Source organism: Herpailurus yagouaroundi, unplaced genomic scaffold, assembly GCF_014898765.1.
Source record: "Herpailurus yagouaroundi ecotype Mexico unplaced genomic scaffold, PumYag 141, whole genome shotgun sequence".
Lineage (NCBI taxonomy): Eukaryota > Metazoa > Chordata > Mammalia > Carnivora > Felidae > Herpailurus > Herpailurus yagouaroundi.
In genome coordinates this window covers 13,065,560-13,083,761 of record NW_024412396.1, presented here as the reverse complement: position 1 = coordinate 13,083,761, position 18,202 = coordinate 13,065,560, and the positions used below count along the sequence as shown (strand labels likewise).

The window sequence follows — 18,202 nt, the reverse complement described above, 5'->3', positions numbered from 1 at the left end:
CCCCCCCGCCCCCACTGGGGGGGGGAGGGGGAGGGGGAGGGGGAGGAAGCATCCCCGGCACAAAGGTCGGCTAGCGCAAAGGCCCAGGTAGGACTGTGTGTGGAGAATAGCAAGGAGGCCCTGCGTCCAGCGCAAAACTGAAGAGTTGTACAAAATTAGGTCAGAGAGGTGACTAGGTTGGAGATAAGATCATGAGGGTCTTGTAGATCATTGTAAGAGGTCCCACACCATCACCACCCCCGCCCCCCATGGATAATATTTTTACTTCACTTGGAAATCAGCTACCTAGATGTCCCAGTACCACTTTAACCACCTCTTGGCATCTCGGCTGAGACTACCTGTCTCAGTTCCGCCTGGAAATCGACCACAGGTACTTGCTGCTGCTGCCGCCATCTCCTTGGGTACAGGTGACGCTCTTGACTTGGACTTCCATCTCTGGGAGTGTTCTTCTGTAGTCCGTCTCAGGTGTAAGTGGTCCCTGGCCGGGTCCATCATGCTGCTGGCTGCTCCTCAGAACAGACCATCAGGCATCTCCAGAGACCACTCTGCTCTGCGCAGATCATTGTAACACTCTAAATGTGAATGAACCAAAAGTTTTTGTTTTGTTTAGTGTTTGAAGTAAGGTCTACATCGGGGTCCCGGCTGGTTCAGTGGGTGCGGCATGCGACTCTTGATCTTGGGGTCGTGAGATGGAAACCCAAGATGGGTGTAGAGATTACTTAAAAATAAAATCTTAAGAAGAAGGAACACACACACACACACACACACACACACACACACACACACACACAGCATCCAATTCGGGGGCCCGAACTCACAACCTCAAGATCAAGAGTCAAATGCTCTACTGACTGAGCCAGCCAGGCAACCCCGAGCTGGGAGGTTTTGAGCAGAGGAGTGCCTTGATCTGAGTCCTCCGCCTCCCACTCCGCTTGGCACCCAAAATAATAATTACCATTATAATTATTTTTATCGTTGTTAATAAAAAATAAGAAATCAGGCTGTTAAAGACAAAAGCAGGGAAATCAGTCAGTTAGTTCAGGAGGCTTGCATAATCCAGGCAAGACGATATTGCCTTCGTATGGTGGCATGATCTGCCACACCAAAAAAAAAAGTCATTTTGGCCTAAGGGTTATTTTGAACTAAAGGCATTTAAAAACCAGCAGGTGGTTAAGCGGTTCGCAGCCGCCTACCTAGTGCCCATCCCAGTGGGTTCTCCTCCGCTCCTCCGCGAGGCCACCCCCGCACAACCAACACGCCAGCTTCACCGACGCCCCTCCTCGCCACTGCCGCCACGGACCGCTGTAGTCCCCACCTGTAGAAAGGAGCGCCGGGAGGGGAAATGCAACAGGCGAGAGCCCCGGCCCAGGCATCTTGACAATCGCGACCCGGGAGGCTGGGGCCACCGGCCGGGCAGCCGCCAAACGCAGGGGATATGCTCCCTCTGCCCGGAAAGGGGCGCTGGGGCGGCGTCGGCCCTGCTCTTTTTTCTAAAGGGCCTTCCAACCACGCCAAGGCATGCCGGACCTCCGGCTTGCCAGTGTGGTGGCCTCCGTCATTTCAAGAAGAAGCAATGACCCGGGCCTGTCAGCGTGCACCCTTCGATAGCTCAGCTGGTAGAGCGGAGGACTGTAGGCTGGATACGTGTGGGCATCCTTAGGTCGCTGGTTCGATTCCGGCTCGAAGGAAGTGCCTGACGCTTTTGCGCCACGGGGCGGGGGGGCACCGCCCCCCCCCCCAGCGCCCCGCCCCAACTCTGCCCCGCCCGGGCACCTGCAGCCTCGCGGCAGCCCCTCTCCCACAGGCCAAAGTCAGTAAGTAAAACCTTTACGGAACACCTGCCTACGTCTGCTCGCGTGCTGCCGCCAGGGAACACACCTGCGCCTTCTTCCGGCAGTTTACCTGCACGTGCCCGTGGACGCTCCACGTCCCCGCCGCTCCTGCCTTGTCTCAGCCCCACGCCGTCCCGCGCCCTTCCCCACTTTTATTCGCCCACTGTTCCCGCTCCAGACAAACGCGTGGGCAAAGAGGTTCTGCCCTCGGCAAGCCCTCGAGGCTGACAAGCGTACAGGTCGTCACACGGGTCGGGAACAACCATGGCGTCCTTCATGAAAACTCCCCCTCCTCGATCTCCTGCCTTGCCTCCGAGGACGGTCGCTGCGTCGGTCGCTCCCAGTTGCAGTCTCTCTGTCTCCTCCTTCCCTGTTTCTCATAGGGTCTATAAATATACAGCTCTACGGAGACAGAAAACCCTCTTCCCCGACCAGCTTAATCTACTTGTGGGACAGAACTGTCACTCTGAGGTTTTCCAAGCCATCGCCAATTGTGCGCTTGCATCGAAGCTGACACTGGCAGGAACGAAATGCAGCAGGGCCCCCCTCATGGGCCTTGCCAGTCGCGACGAGAACTTCAGCGGCCCCTTCAGGTTTCTTGTCAGTCTGAGGACAGGGCGGGCAGTGGTCCGGGTACACTTCCGTTTTCCCGTGCCTTCGCACCTGTTCTTGTAGCCACGGATGGCGGGGCTGGGGGCGCTCCCGCTGAGAGAGCAGTGATTACTCACACTCTGTGCACGGGTGGTAAATCCACCCGTACCGATTCTCCCGCTACATCGGACGGAGGGAGAGGGAGATGGATGAAGTATTTCTATCTTACCCGCTTTCTGGCCACGGACCGACCGGACCGCTGGGGTCTCCACCTGTATGCAGAAAGGGGCGGGGGCGAGCGGGGGTGGGGGGGGGTGGGGGCGGAGTGTGGCGGCAAAACGCAGACTTAAGAGTCAGAGTCGGGGCGCAGAAGAGTGGGAGTAGGGGTGGAGTGAGACGGGGGCAGCTGTCGTCACAGTCGGTCGGGCGCACAAATTCACGTCCTTACTTACACAGGCAGCTGGCCTGTGGGTTCTGACCAGCTGGCTGACTTAGCGCTGGGCCCTTAAGGCTAAATTGGCAGGGCCTGAAGAGGGAGACACTGAGGGCCTGTCAGAGAGCACCCATCCAGGAGAAAACGGGCTTCATCCTGGGGACAGAGCCAGGTTGTTGGGGCTGCGGGTGGGTGCAGAGAAGAACGCCAGGGAAAGGTCCTTGTTCTCTTCCCCCCTGTGGGAAGGAAACTCCAGAGACTCAAAGTACAGTTGGAGCGCATCACAGAGGGGGCTGGCAGCGGAACCGCACCGGGAGTGTGGCTCTCTGAGGCCTCAGGGACCCGGCTACTGCCATCCCTGACCTCTGAGACCACAAGCGCCTTTTCGGTTCTAGTTCTGCCTCCCAAACTGGAGACTGCGTTTCCCCCGGCCCCCCGCCCTTCCTCTTGGTTCGCTCCCCAGCCCAGTCTCAGTGCTACTGTCCCACTGCCTCCACGGGTTCAGGAGGCCCTGCCTTTGAAGTCCAACAGTTGACCTTCGGGAAGCCACAGAGAGACCCCAGCCTCTAATGTCACCATCTACAGGCAGAGACCAGCAGACAGGCACCAAAGATAAAACCTCAACCACCTTCACTGGATGTGCCTGCCCCCCAGTGAGATGTGGAGGTGTGGAATCCCTGGGGACCTAGCTTTGGCGCTTTGGGGGAATAGCAGGGTGAGGGGTGGAGGGGGGAGGTGGGTTTTGGCATCCAGCAAATGCAAGAGTGGGCCCTAGCATGGCCGACGCTTCCTGTCCGGGGTGTCATGGGGAGTAGCCGGGTGCTTCCAAGGTACGGCCCCACATCCTTGCAGGCACAGCAGTGCCTGCCACCCAGTCAGGCAGTGGCGACACAGTCAAGGGAAGGCCACGTAGATGTGACCTGTTGCGCCTCTGTGGGACTTTCACTGGGTGGGTGGGTGGGCACACACCCGAGGGGATGTTAAAATACGTGGAGCCAGGGCAAGGAGTCCAACCCCGGCACTGGTGTTCTCTTCTCCCCCGCCTTTGACTCCAGGGCCTCTCCAGGAAGTCCAAAGCACCTTGACCTATTTCAGGAAGTAACCACCTCCCTCAAAGGAATCCAGGTCGGTGCGCACAGGAGGGTCAAAGGAGCCAGGCCACCAGACTGGCTGACACGGCTGGGTATCAATCGGCCTCGTCATGCCCTGAAACATGGAGCTGTGCCAAAAAGTAAAGCAATGTGCCACTGAAGTGGACATGTCAAGCACACAAGAGCCATTTTGAAAGGGTTCCCACTGGCCAAATCGAGATCATGATAATAATCGATCATAGGGGCGCCTGGGTGGCTCAGTTGGTTAAGTGTCTGACTTCGGCTCAGGTTATGATCTCACGGTCCGTGAGTTCAAGCCCCATGTCAGGCTCTGTGCTGACAGCTCAGAGCCTGGAGCCTGTTTCAGATTCTGTGTCTCCCTCTCTCTCTGTCCCTCCCCTGTTCATGCTCTGTCTCTCTCTGTCTCAAAAATAAATAAACGTTAAAAAACATTTTTTTTAAAAAAATAAAATAAAAAATAATGGATCATAATCCGTGGAGTAAAACAGGTGCAGGGCCTAAATGCAATCACACATCAGTATCCGTGAACGCTAAGCACCACCGGATCTTGGCCTCCAGATACACAAAATGGAAAAAAAAAAAAAAAAAAAAAGGAACCAGGGCTCCTTGGAGACCCACCTAGCCACTTCTTTGGGTTTTCATGTTACTATGGGGTCTCCCACGTACATGGAAAAAATCTGTATGCTTTCCTTCTGATATTCTGTTTTACGTCCAATTTAATTCTCAGGCCCTGCTGGAGACCCTAACAGGGTAAAAGTAAAGTTCTGTCTCCCGTACACCTTGAACCAGAGTGAAGCATGATGGAAGAACAGAAGAGGAAGGCATGGGAGAAAACTAACTAAGGTGCATACCCCTGACTTACCTTTTTCTGATGGTTTGTAAGATGATCCCATTCTTCTAAAGTGAGAAGGGGGTGAACCAGGCTAGGTTGGAGGCCGATGGGGTAGACTGGTGGGTGGATCCTCACAAACTGTGAGATCGTAACCTGAGCAGAAATCAAGAGTCAGGATGCTTGACTGGACTGAGCCACCCAGGCGCCCCAGAAACTTTTTTTTTTTTTTTTAACCCCGCGATCTATAAGTTCATTAATGAAGCGTATACTAAAAGCCTATTATGCCGCCATGCACTGTTGTAGCCAAGTATGAATGGAGCAATCAACAAAATAGACAAGAATCTCTGGCCTCGTGGAACTTCCCTCTCAGGGGGTATAGTTAGGAAACTAAAATGCAGGGGTCCTGGGTGGCTCAGTCCGCTAAGCGTGGGGTTTGGGCTCAGGTCCTGAACTCACGGTTGGTGAGTTCGAGCCACGGGTCTGGCTCTGTGCTGACAGTTCAGGGCCTGGAGCCGGCTTCAGATTCTGGGGCTCCCTCTTTCTCTGCTCCTTCCCCGCCCACGCTCGCTGTCTCGAAAACCAAACACTAAAAATTTTTCAGAAAAAAAGACAAAGCTAATAAAATGCTAGATCGGTTCTCCAAGCGTCTCTGGAACCAAATGGGAATCCTGTAGTATAGAAGCGGCTGTTACCTAGTTTGGCGGATTCTGTGAAAGTAAGGTCTCTATAAAACGTTGCTGCGTCCCGCGCTCGTAACCAGCCAGCCCCCACAAGACCAGGCGATGCTGAAACTACGAGCCCAGGAGCACGCGTTGAAAGCGACTGCCCCCCTCCACAGCAAAAACGCTTTAAGAACTCGCGACGAAGGAAAAAAGGGAAGAAGAAAAAAAAAAAAAAAGCAAACCCAAAACACCGCCGAGACTGCTGTCCTGACACCATAGACGTTAACTGTGGAGATCTAAACGTCCCGGAACCCGTTTACCGCGCCACCGCGCGTGAGGAAAGCCGCGCCTGTTCTTTGCAAACTCAGAAGACCAGGGGAAAGCGCGAACGCAGTCCCCCACTACCACAAATTATGCAGTCGAGTTTCCCACATTTGGGGAAATCGCAGGGGTCAGCACATCCGGAGTGCAATGGATAAGCCTCGCCCTGGGAAAACCACCTTCGTGATCATGGTATCTCCCCTGCCAGGTAAGTATGAGTTGCTCGCCCGGCCTCGCCCCGCACCCTCGCGCTCGCCACGCTTCTTACACACGGTCACTTGCCTCACGCGGCCTCCGCGCCCCAGCTGCCCGCAGCCCCCCCTCAGCTTCAACCTCTCCCGTCCGCAAAACAACCTCGGGCGCCTTCGCCTAGCCCCCACGCGGGACGTGCACGCCCAGGCGGTCCGGGACCGGCAGCCAATGCGCGCATGCTCATCTACATACGCCACGCCCCGTCGCCCGAGTGGGCGGAGGAACGTCCCACCCTTGGGGGACGAAAGTAGAAGAACCGGGGGAGCCTGGCTGTGATTCTTCCAGTTAAAATGAACATTAGTTTGTAGTTCTCTTATTTATTTTATTTATTTGTTTTTTCATTATGACGTGGATTCATGAGCAGATGGCTAAGAAAGGTTTCTCCTGACGTTTCAGTGCAAAAAGGTGTTGTTATTATACGTAGCACCAGCACAGCACCCGGTGGGCAGGCAGAAAGAGCTGCACTGGGCTTGTGAGGAGTGACTTGATGATATATTTTTAAATTTGTGGAGGGAGGGGGGATAGAGATAAAGTAAGTTTCCAAGGAATTTTGAAGCAAGGCTTTCAGGACCCTGAGGGGCTAGCTGCTGTCATGGTAAGGTTGCTTTTAGTTTTTAACGAAATATAAACATTAAGGCACTACCGCAGCCGTGAGCTCCTTGAGGAAGGTCACGCTCTGCACGTTTCAGCTCTCTATCAGTGGGCTGCAAGCTGTAAGGAGATCTAGTTTAAGCTACGTTTCTCTTGCCTTTGTTTCCCTCATCAATCTGTACACCCATGTAGGGCTAGAACTCTTCACTGAGAGCCCCATGGTCTACCAACTGAGCCAGCCAGGCACTGCACAGCAGTTTGCAGTTTGCAGTTGGATTGAGGGGTTTGATTTTGTCACCGTTTTTTTCTAACATTTTCCCCACTGAGAAATCACAGTCTTTGCAAAGGCTGGTGAGCCCTCGTTTGGGTTTTCTAGTTTGTTTACTTTTTTCTTTGGCTGACCTTGTGGCCTCCAGGAGGTTAGGACAGGGTTGCTTGACTTGTGGGTTCGCTTTAGGTATGACACATCGACTGTGTTAAGGGGGGGGGGGGGAGAAAAAGGCCCCCAAATATATGTAGTATGCTACCGTTTGTGTAGGAAAAGTGTGAAAACAAGAAAATTATACACTCTTGCCAAAAGAAACAGAAGACTAGGGACACCTGGGTGTCTGACTCTTGACTTCAGGTCAGGTCAGGTCAGGATCCCAGGGTCGTGGGCTGGGCACTGAGTGTGGAGCTTGCTTAAGATTCTCTCTCTCCCCCTCTGCCCCTCTCCCCTTCTCCCCGACTAGCACTCTCTAAATAGATAAATGATGAAATTGCCTGGGGGGGGGGGGAGTGGAAGGAGAGAGTGATGCTTTTCTGAGTACACCTTTCTCTGTAATTTTGACTTCTGGAATTCTATTAATATTTTACATATATTTTTTAATCACAGGGGGAACATCCCTAACGTTGAACATAAGCATAACTGAACCTAGCGATCTGAGATGAATAGTGTAGCCACACTGGAAGAAAAAAAAATAACCAACTGAAATGACTTTTGGGCGCAGTACATCGACTATAAACATCTTCAAGTCCAAAGACAAGAACTGCAACCACATACTGAACTGTCCCATAGTAGGTTTGTATTTCATAGCTGTATGGTCCTAACAGTTCTGTAACAACGTTGTGTATATTGTAGGATTGAGCTAATGACTAAATGGATGTTGGGAGTCAAGGTTCTTACTGTTGGAGAAAGGAGATACAAACAAATATGGAATGATGGTCCGCCTGGGTGGCTCGGTCTGTTGAGCATCCGACTCTTGATTTCAGCTCAGGTCATGATCTCACGGTTCATGAGTTTGGGCCCTCCGTCGGGCTCTGTGCTGATGGCTCAGAGCGTGGAGCCTGCTTCAGATTCCGTCTGTCTGTCTGTCTGTCTGTCTGTCTCTCTCTCTCTCTCTGCCCCTGCTCATGCTCTGTCTCTCTTGCTCTCAAAAATAAATAAACATTTGGGGCGCCTGGGTGGCTCAGTCGGTTAAGCGCCTGACTTTCGCTCAGGTCACGATCTCGCGGTTCATGGGTTCAAGCCCCACATCGGGCTCTGCGCTGACAGCTCGGAGCCTGGAGCCTGCTTTGAATTGATTCTGTGTCTCCCTTTCTCTCTGCCCCTCCCCTGCTCATGCTCTCTCTCTCTCTCTCTCTCTCTCTCTCACTCACAAAAATAAACATTTAAAAAATAAATAAACATTAAAAGCAAAAACAAAAACACGGGGTGCCTGGGTGGTGACAGCTCGGAGCCTGGAGCCTGTTTATTCTGTGTCTCCCTTTCTCTCTCTGTCCCTCCCCTGCTTGTGATCGGTCTCTCTCTCTCTCTCTCTCTCTCTCAAAAATAAATAAACGTTAAAAAAATTAAAGCAAGCAAACAAACACATATGGAATGGTGGAGGGCAAGGAGGACCCACTTGCATAAAATTGAGAGTTGGAATTTAAGGTACTGGTGTGGGCTCATTATTTATTTTTTTAATTTTTTTTTTTTTTTTTTTTTAAGAGAGAGAAGGAGCGAGTGGGGGAGAGGGCATAGAGAGAGGGAGAGAGAATTTTCTTTACGTTTATTAATTTATTTTGAGAGGGGGGAGAGGGGCAGAGACAGAGGTAGAGAGAATCTTAAGCAGGTTCCACACCTAGCAGGCAGCCGGAGGCAGGGCTCAATATCATGACCCCAAGGTTATGACCTGAGCCAAAATCAAGAGATGGATGCTTAACCAACTGAACCACCCACGTAGCTGTCCTTGGGCTCATTGCTTTTAATCTACATCTGTAGATAGGTGTTAGGAAATACACGTATTCTCTACCTCTATCCACTGAAGGGGCCTAGAGGCAGAGACAGTAGCATTAGACATACCTACCGCCTTGATCTTGCTTCCTTTCTTTTTCTTTTTTCTTTTTTTCTTTTCTTTCTGTCTCCTCCTCCTCCTCCTCCTCCTCCTCCTCCTCCTCCCCCCCTCCTCCTCCCCCCCTCCTCCTCCTCCCCCTCCTTCTCCTCCCCCTCCTTCTCCTAACGTTTATTTGTTTTTGAGACAATGTGTGAGCGGGGGAGGGGCAGAGAGAGGGGGGCTGAGGATCCAAAGCGGGCCGAACTCACCAACCGAACCCGTGAGATCACGACCTGAGCCAAAGTCGGCCGCCCAACCGACTGCGCCACGCAGGCGCCCCTTGATCTTGTTTTCTAAAACCACTCCCCACTGAAAAGAACCAGGCCTCTTTGGAGAAATAGATAATTTTCACGAGCCAAGACAGATACATAATGGCCCTGGAACATCTTGTGCCAGAAGACACGGAAATGCTCCAAAAATGTTATGGACGTGTCCAAAGGACACCGTAGGCACCCTGAAGGGGTTTTTATAGGCCCGATCTGAGAACATCAGAACATCAAAATAAATTTCAAAACAGTTTTGGGTTACAAACAACTGAACAAAATAACAACCATGAGTTCGTATCGTTAGCACATAGGGAAGGAGGGAAAGTCCTACCTTACGATGCCAGCTGATAACTGAAGAATGAATGATGGAATTAGAAAATGGACATTTGGCAATCATAACGCAAGAGCCATCAGTGGATGCTAAAAACTGTTGTGTTAAACAGGATGTTCACATATCCTCAAATTATCTCCATACAAATCACTTAATAATTACAAAGGGAAAACTCGATGAACACCTCCAGTGGCCGACAGTTGCAGTGCTGGCCCCAGTACCCAGGTGCTTCTGCAACACCCCAGCCTACTGACTTTGGCCTTCGCTATGTGACTTGCTTTGGCTAATGGGACATTAGTAAATGGGATGCAAGCAGAAGGTTGAAAATCACTTGCTCGTTAAGACTGGCTCTCACTTGCCTGTCCTGAGGCCACCATGAGAAGAAGCCTGGGTTAGCCCGTTGGAGGATGACATCGCCGGAGTGAACGTGAACCGTGTCTGCCGAAGTCCCCTAGACCGACTAGGCCCCAGGTGACCTGCAGGCTGGCCGCCGCGGCTCCAGCGATCCCACTTGAGACCGGCAGAACTGCCCGGTGGAACCCAGCCAGAATCGCTGATCCACAGAATTGTGAGCAAGTGAAACGGTCATTATTTCCAATCGCTAAGTTTTACGGCAATTTGTTACACAGAGACGGGTAACCGATACACCTCCTTCACTAAGTAGTCGATGTTAACCCCACCAGTAATAGAACAAACTGCCTTCACGTGCCTCCAAACGTGGTGCCCAGAGGAGGCCTGTATACATCTGCTAGGTCTGTCATAATAAAATACCACCAACTGGGTGGCTTAAAAAAAAACAGAAGTGTCTTCTCTCACAGTTCTGGAAGCTAGAGGTCCAAAAGCAAGGTGCCAGCAGGGCCATACCCTCTCTGAGGCTCTGAGTGGAATCGTCCCTCGTTCCTCCCCAGCTTCCGGTGGTGACAAGCCAATCCTTGGCTCGCTTGCGGCTACATCACTACACTCTCTGCTTCTGCCATCGCATGGTGTTCTGTCAGCGAGTCTCTTCACGTTGCCGTCTTCCTCGCGTAAGGAAAACAGTCACGTTGGATCAGGGCCCGCTCGAGTGACCTCACCTTCACCCGACTGTATCTGCACAGATCAGATTTCCAAAGAAGGTCACAGTCCTAGGTACCAGGACTTAGGACTTCAACCTATTTTTTTGGAGGGACACAAACCAACCCATAACAGACACGGTATCATTTACGTAGCCTTCGTGTCAAAAATGCATTCCTGAATGTACTTGCGAGGGAAGCCAGGACAACTCAAAAACTGAAGGACGGTCTCCAAAATGACTGGCCCGTAGTCTTCAAAAAGGCCTGCATAATGAAATGCAAAGAACTACCTGGGAACTATTTCAGATAAAGAGACATGACAACTGAATGCAACACATGATTTTGAATTTTCCTTTGCTCTAAAGGACATTATTGGGACAATTGATGGAAAAGGGAATAACGTCTGTAGAGTAGTAAGATTGTATCAATGGTCATTTCTTGGTTTTGATAATTTTCCTGGGGTTAGGGAAGAGAACCATTTGTTTGTTTTGAGGAGTAGTACACCCTAAGAAAGGAAACTTCCTGAAACAACTAACAATCCAAAACGTGGGCCACCTGGGTGCTCAGTCCCTTAAGGGAACGAGCCTTGGGTCATGATCTCACGGTTGGGGGCGGGGAGGGGGCGGAGAGGGGGTTCGGTGCGCGTGGGGCTCCCCGCTGACAGCACGGAGCCTGCTTGGGATTCTCCCTCTCCCCTGCTCTCGCCCGTCCTCCCGCTCTCTCTCAAAATAAATTAAAAAACAAAAGAAAAGAAAAGTAAAGTAAAAGGATGTACAACGCGTTAACTCGGAGCTTGATGCTGCTAGAACCTCAGAGAAGTCTTTGCTGACCCAATAATCTCTAGTCCTGTCTCTTGCCTTGCTTTGCTCCAGGGACCCGATCACCCAGGAACACACAACACTTCGATCATTTTGCTCCTATCTGAAGAGGATATTTACCTTTACCTCCACTCGATCTCCGGAAAGAATCTTCTTGTACACAAGAGGAAAAGACAAATCCGGGCAGGCTGAAAGAGGCAGCCGAAGCCCACAGGATGAAAACGTGATGTTTCCGTTCATTTGATTTTCGGAGACCATTCGACGCCCCTCCCCAGCCCACACGTCTACTCTTGAGAATGGACGCCTTGTCCTGACTGACGCCCTCTGTTCAAATTTTCCTTTCGTTGTCGCAAGATTAGGTTACTACGTAATCCGAAAGGTCCTACTGAGGATTAAGACAATTTCATGTTAAATTGGTGACAAAACTCTTAGTATTTAAGGTTGAGTTGATTCTCTGTTGCGTATTGTATGTACTTTTCGTTGCAAGGAAGGGGAGACTTAACCCACCGCCTCGGTGGGGCCTGCAACTTCTGGACGCCGCGGGACCCCGTCTTCTCGGGTCTCCCCTCCGGGTCCCGACTCCTCGCCGCCCTCCCCCCATCCTTCGCTCCAGGCACCGGCGGTCTGCCGGGACACTAGCACATCCGTTGTCCCAGAGCTGGAGCCGCGACGCGGGGAAGCGCGCGACAAGGCGTGGCGTATGTAGATGAACAAGCGCGCAGAGGCTGCCGGTCCCGGACCGCCTGGGCGCGCACGTCCCGCGTGGGGGCTAGGCAAAGGCGCCCGCGGTGGTTTTGCGGACGGGAGAGGTTGGAGCTGAGGGGGGGCTGCGGGCCTCCGGGGCGCGGAAGCCGCGTGGGGCAAGTGACCGTGTGTAAGAAGCGTGGCGAGCGCGAGGGTGTGGGTCGAGGCGGGGCGAGCAACTCATACTTACCTGGCAGGGGAGATACCATGATCACGAAGGTGGTTTTCCCAGGGCGAGGCTTATCCATTGCACTCCGGATGTGCTGACCCCTGCGATTTCCCCAAATGTGGGAAACTCGACTGCATAATTTGTGGTAGTGGGGGACTGCGTTCGCGCTTTCCCCTGATTTTCCGTGGTCTGAATGGAAGAACTTGGGTCTAGTTAGGCGGCGGGCTTGGGTGCTTCAGGTTCGCACCCACAATACGGCCGCGCTGCTGCCGTTGCGTTGTTGCTCATTGCGTAGTTCTTAGTACTTAACGCGTTCCGGGACGCCCGAAGCAAGCCTGAAGGAAAGAAAGTAGAATAGCCTGTTTTTCGGCTTCTATTTGGCTTTGCTTGGTTTTTCTTCACTTCGTTTTCCGCCAACTATAGCCCGCCTACTGCGGCAGCACGGAGAAGATTTTTCCGGTCGCTTGAGGACGTCGTGATAGGCGAGCACGTGAGGGTTTGCGGGGGGGCCAGGAGACGGCGCTGAAGTACATCTTCGCTTCGTGGTCGTTTATCTTTTCTTTGTAAGTTCTGCGACACCCCGGTCCCCCCCCCCCCCCCCAGCAGTGTCTCCTTGAAATCCACCACCCTGCTCTGTTAACTTGTGCGTAGTGCCTCACTTCAAAAAGGTCTGTTTGAGCTCAACTTCTGTAGCAGTTCACCACGGAATCTGTGTTGTAGGCGCTTTCCCAAACTAGGGGCAGAGGAGAAACTCGCCCAGTCTTTAAGCCTCACGGGCCTTAGCGGCCCGGGGACCCCCACTTTCTTTTGCAATTTCCTTTCTTTACCGTGCTCCACCTTCACTGCCACCAACCCCGCCACCTTCATTCCTCCTGGGTCGTTCATTCCTACTGCTCGCGTCACTCTCTTCCTCTCAGAGCGTTCAGTAAAGACACGCTGTGGGAGAAACCCTGTACTACTACCCAGTGCAGGGCTTTGTCCCTGTTACTGGGCGTCTTCCTCTTTCTCCTTTGTGTCCCCCAGGCACAAGATGGTCCCTAAAATGTTTCGTAAATGCCACACCACGAGGGTATTGAAACCAGTTTTTGGTTTGGTTTGGCTTTACGGGGAACCAGCAGCTGAGCTGTGGAATACTTCCATTGTTCTGGAGGTACAAAGTAGCATCTTTCCTAAAGTATGCCTTTGAGGGAGTAATCTACATTCTCCACCTTCTTTGTGTGTTTTGTGACAAGGTCCTTGGATAGTGCGGTCAACTCATTTATGTGTGTTTTTGTTAAGCACCCTGCCCCACACTAATATGTAACTTGCTGCTTCCACTCTACCCCCACCCCAACAGACACCGTAAACATGTAAACCAGGGACCAAGGGATGTACCTACCACCCTCCCTACCCTTGCCCGGAATAAGGCCCCCTTGGTACAAACAAGCAGATTAGCGGATGGATAGGTGCGACACTGTATTACTGCCTTTTGCCCCGTACTTGCTGTTTCTTAGCATTTACACAGCACCTTCACGTTTTCAAAGCACTGTACCAATGTTTATTAATCCTCACAACACCCCTGTGAGGTAGGTAGGTCAGTATGTCCTTTGTAGTGGAGAAACTGAGGCAGACAGAGGTCAAGCGAACCAAACCTGCCTAGGCCACAAGGGCAGCCGGCGAAGGGACTGCACCCGAGTCCCGAAGCCAGGGCTCTCTGTCCCGTCCATCCACTGGTGAGCATCGCGTGGGCGTCTTCTCACCAGTGAAGGGGACGGACAGGAGGACCAAACACACAGATTTCTCAGGCAACCGGGGGGGGGGGGGGGGGGAGTACAAACGACATCAGGGAATAACCAGGGAACAACGCCAGTGAAAGAGACAAACGTGAACCAGCACACCAGTAAGGCAAGAGAACATGCTGGAGAGCAAGGCTGGGATCATGGTGACTACTCAGAAGACCTAGACCAGGGGTGGGGAAAATGTAAACGAGGAACCCACCTACAAGGTGACCAACCCAAATACCTGTGGTTTCCAACTGGAAGAAAAGTTAGTGAAAAAAACCAAACCACACAATCGAATTTTAAATTAGAAATGACGTGGCGATAATTCACATTAAAAAGGCCAATCATATTTGTATTGTAACTAGTATCCTTTTTGGAGCCTTCCAGTCCAAATATTCCAGTTCCCACCCCCACGAGGGCTGTTCCTTACAGCACTCTTTCTCTCTCCATACCAATCCGTACACTAGTAGAACTATCAAGTGGCTCGATGGCGTGTCGCAGGGATAACTGGCCCGGCGAGGGATGGAATTCAGGAAACCATCACAGACGGACCATTCTGTCTGCCTCCTGTATTTTAGAAACCGCTGTTTCGAACCTGCCTCTGCCCAATTCCATCTTCTAGGAAAGGCTCAGAGCACACAGAGAAGCAGTTCATTCTTTCGTAAGGGGATTGGTGAACCTGGTTCAACATGCCATTTTCAGAGAAAAAAGAGAGAAGACCTGCACTGTAAAGCATAACGAAGGAGTAGATTGATTATAGCTACTCCAAATTTTAGAGTGATACAATGACCACAGAGTTAAAAACTATCACTGTTACCACGGTTTATTTGACAATAGTCGGTTTAGTCTACAAGTTTAAGGCAAACATACTAATGCAGTCGCTTTTCAGCAGAAATCATACTTATAAAGATTACATAAAGTCTGTCCCAAAACTTCTAAGAAATGTTCATTAATTAAAAATAAGTCTGATTAAGATGCTTTTACCAGGATACATGGATGAACTAAGGTGGCATACAATGTTTTTAAAAAAACAAAACAAAACATAACAAAAACACCAAAAGAAAACAAAAGGTAACGGCAACCTTTATCTTGTCTGAACAATGCATCTTTGAAAGGGTTAAACATCAGAAATTACTTAAAGGGAAATAAGATTGGCAGCCATAAGGAACGCTATTCAGAAAATAAAGACAGTTACAGAGGCTACTTAAAAAAGGCCTGAACGCTGGGCTTCGGAAGAGGAGGAGCGCACGGTGATGGACAACCGTCCCAGGCAGCACACGGGGAGCTGCAGGAGGGCAGCGTTCCACCACACAGACGGACGGACCCGCAAAACCCGTGGACGGCACCGCTCCATCGCTTCTCAGAAAAAAAGGAGAGTAGATGCACTTGGTCAGCTGTTTCTTTTGTTTCCAGTGAGCAGTAAATGCCTAATCTCATTAAGAAAACAAAAATAAAATCTGAAGGAAGGCAGCCCTTTTTGACCAAAGGCGGAGTGTGGCTTATGTGTCTCCATTTAACACTGCCAAGCAGTTCTGCAGCAACTGTAGGTTACCCTAAAAAGGAAGGGAAAATAAATCATGAAGTGCAGACAGCCTGGAAGAGTTGCAGTGAAAATATAACAGCGCTGGGAATCCCGTGACTGACGCCACCTTTCTTAAGACAACAGAACTCCGGAAACGGCTACTCACGATCCACACACGTACGGGTTTAAAGACATAAAACCGTATCCTCTGTTTCACGTACAAGGTTTTCCACACACCAGATTTCTTCAGGACATTTCCGTCTAGGTCAGTATTATGGTGTTGAATCACTCGGCATGATTCTAATGAGGGATGAAACATGCCCTGTGTGTCCAAGTCAAACTACCGGACGTTTTGCAAGACCGGTTCTTATCCCTTTCCTCTAGCCGTTAAAATCTGTGTATCAGGGTAGAGGCATATGAAATTATAACGTACGCTTTCAGGACTAAACGGTAGTGAGTGATACCAGTTTTTACACACATAGCCGCAAGTTCCCGTACAACGGCATTCTGTAACATTCAGACAGGCCTACGTACCCATTTGTAAAACATGGGCGCTGGCATCCAAATTCAGACACGTGTCCGGACAAATGTAAGCATATATGGATTACACCGCTAAACACATGGGGTAAAGGAAAACCTCTTCCTTCCAGTAAGCGGAAAGCCAACTAAAACGATGGGATTAGAAAAGTGACCGTCTGGCAGCCACCACAATAATCGACGGAGGCAAAAGTCATGAGCGGTGGCTTTGAGCATAAGGCTGAAATGCCAATACCGTAGCCATTAGGTACGTGCGGCGATGGAAAATTTAAATTCCTGTTAATAGTAGTTAAATAAAAACTCAGTTTCTCAGTTGCACCACCCACATTTCAAGTGTAGGCGTTTGACGGCCACGTGTGGCTACTTAGTGGCTACCGTACCAGACAGTGCTGATGACAGGATACTTCCATCAGCACACAAAATTCTGTGGGACAGTGCTGGGTAAGCGATGGGGTATTTACACAGTCCCAAGTATCTCCCCGCAGAATACTTCTTCGTTTCAAAGTGTAAAATAGTAACTTGGCCACTGAGAAACCTGCAGACATCATCACTTGAACCAAATGATCAAAGTCAGACATTGCCAGCGAGGCAACTCATCAACAGCATGTACCTCCTGAAAGGATGCAACAACGAGAAGGTCCGAGCACCACTTCTGGGCGATTCCCGCCACAGGTGGGGAATCCAAACTCAATAACTAGACGAACCCAAAGCGAGGGACATTTTACAGACCTGTGCTTTTCAGTGTCCAATGGTATGAAATACAAAGACTCAGGAACTTTCCGCGTTCAGGAAGTCTAAAACGACACGTGCGGGGGGTGCGGGGCGGGGAGGGTACCTGGCTGGCCCAGTTGCTAGAGCGCGCGACTCTCGACTCTCTCGATCCTGGGGGTCGTGAATTCAAGCCCTACAGCGGGTGTAGAGCTCATCCCGAGAAAAACGAAAAGTCACGCCTGGTGGCTCTGTCGGTTAAGTGTCCGACTCTCGGTTTCTGCTCGGGTCACAATCTCACGGTCTCGGTTTGGTGAGTTGGAGCCCTCCCCCACCCCACCCTGCGCCCCGGGCTCTGCACTGACAGCGCAGGAGCCTGCCTTGGGATTCTCCCTCTCTCTCCCTCTCCCTCTCCCTCCCCCTCTCCCTCCCCCTCCCCCTCCCCCCCCCCCCTCTCTCTCTCTCTCTCTCTCTCTCTCTCTCTCTCGCTAGCCCGCTAGCTCGCTCGCTCTGCCTCTCCCCTTCTCCCACGTGTGCGCTCGCGCTCTCTCTCGCTCGCTCTCTCAAAATAAATACATAAACTTAAAAAATAAATAAAAAGGCCTGTGCGCCGAATGTCATGTATTATCTTGAGTATCCTTTTGCCACTAAAGACATTATTCATTGTTAGACAACTGGTGGCCTAAAAGTCTGTGGATTAGATAATGGTACTGTATCCATAGTAATTTCCTGATCTTTGTAATTGCTCCAAGTACTCAAGAGAATTATTTGGTGTTAGGAAATCGACACTGAAGTGTTTAAGAGCCAAGAGACTTCCTAGCTGCAACCTAAGTGGTTTAAGACAAAAACAGGTATGTATAAGGGTAGGGGTGTGGGGTGTGTGTGTACTGTGTAAAGAGGAAAAGGAAAGAGGGAGGGAGGAAGAGGGGGAGGGGAGGACAGAGCGAACATGACAATATGCACATTTGAGGACTCTAGTGACAACTATCCAGGGATTCTTTGTACTTTTCTTGCAACTTTACTGAGCGCCTGAAATTGGGGGAACATAAACCTTTAAGAATTTCAAGTGCCCCAGTAACTGTCCATGTTGTGCCAGTAGAACGATGGATTCTGAGCCTGTCTGTATTTCCGACATGATCTTCTTAAAGGTATATATCCCTCCAGTGGGACGAAGTCCAAGGATACACATCCTGCACTTGACACACTGCCAACGCCCTCCAGAAGGGTGTGCCCTGACCCACACTTACCCACCAGGCACGAGGACTCCACGCCCTCACAGGCAGCAGTAGCATCACCTTTTTTTTTTTTTTTTCAC

At 51.0% G+C, this 18,202-nt stretch overlaps 1 protein-coding gene, 1 long non-coding RNA gene and 3 other non-coding genes across 5 annotated transcripts; 3 read left to right on the top strand and 2 right to left on the bottom strand.

The window, feature by feature from the left end:
- Window positions 1–35: 35 nt before the first annotated feature.
- LOC121031638 (SNRPN upstream reading frame protein-like) lies at window positions 36–2,251 on the bottom strand. Its single transcript, XM_040476910.1, is given in 4 exon segments — window positions 36–412; window positions 415–441; window positions 444–572; window positions 1,194–2,251. Coding segments are annotated over 3 exon segments (186 nt in total). The 5' UTR covers window positions 496–572; window positions 1,194–2,251; the 3' UTR covers window positions 36–305.
- Window positions 1,599–1,688, top strand: TRNAY-GUA (transfer RNA tyrosine (anticodon GUA)). Its single transcript is given in 2 exon segments — window positions 1,599–1,635; window positions 1,653–1,688. It is a non-coding gene; the product is annotated as a tRNA-Tyr (tRNA).
- A 489-nt stretch (window positions 2,252–2,740) lies between the features above and the next one.
- Window positions 2,741–12,538, top strand: LOC121031640 (uncharacterized). The gene is made up of 4 exons (XR_005790814.1): window positions 2,741–3,028; window positions 4,696–4,811; window positions 7,501–7,686; window positions 11,502–12,538. It is a non-coding gene; the product is annotated as an uncharacterized LOC121031640 (long non-coding RNA).
- On the bottom strand, window positions 5,836–5,999 carry LOC121032466 (U1 spliceosomal RNA). Its single transcript, XR_005791294.1, has one exon. It is a non-coding gene; the product is annotated as a U1 spliceosomal RNA (small nuclear RNA).
- LOC121032454 (U1 spliceosomal RNA) lies at window positions 12,374–12,537 on the top strand. The gene has a single exon (XR_005791282.1). It is a non-coding gene; the product is annotated as a U1 spliceosomal RNA (small nuclear RNA).
- Window positions 12,539–18,202: the final 5,664 nt, after the last annotated feature.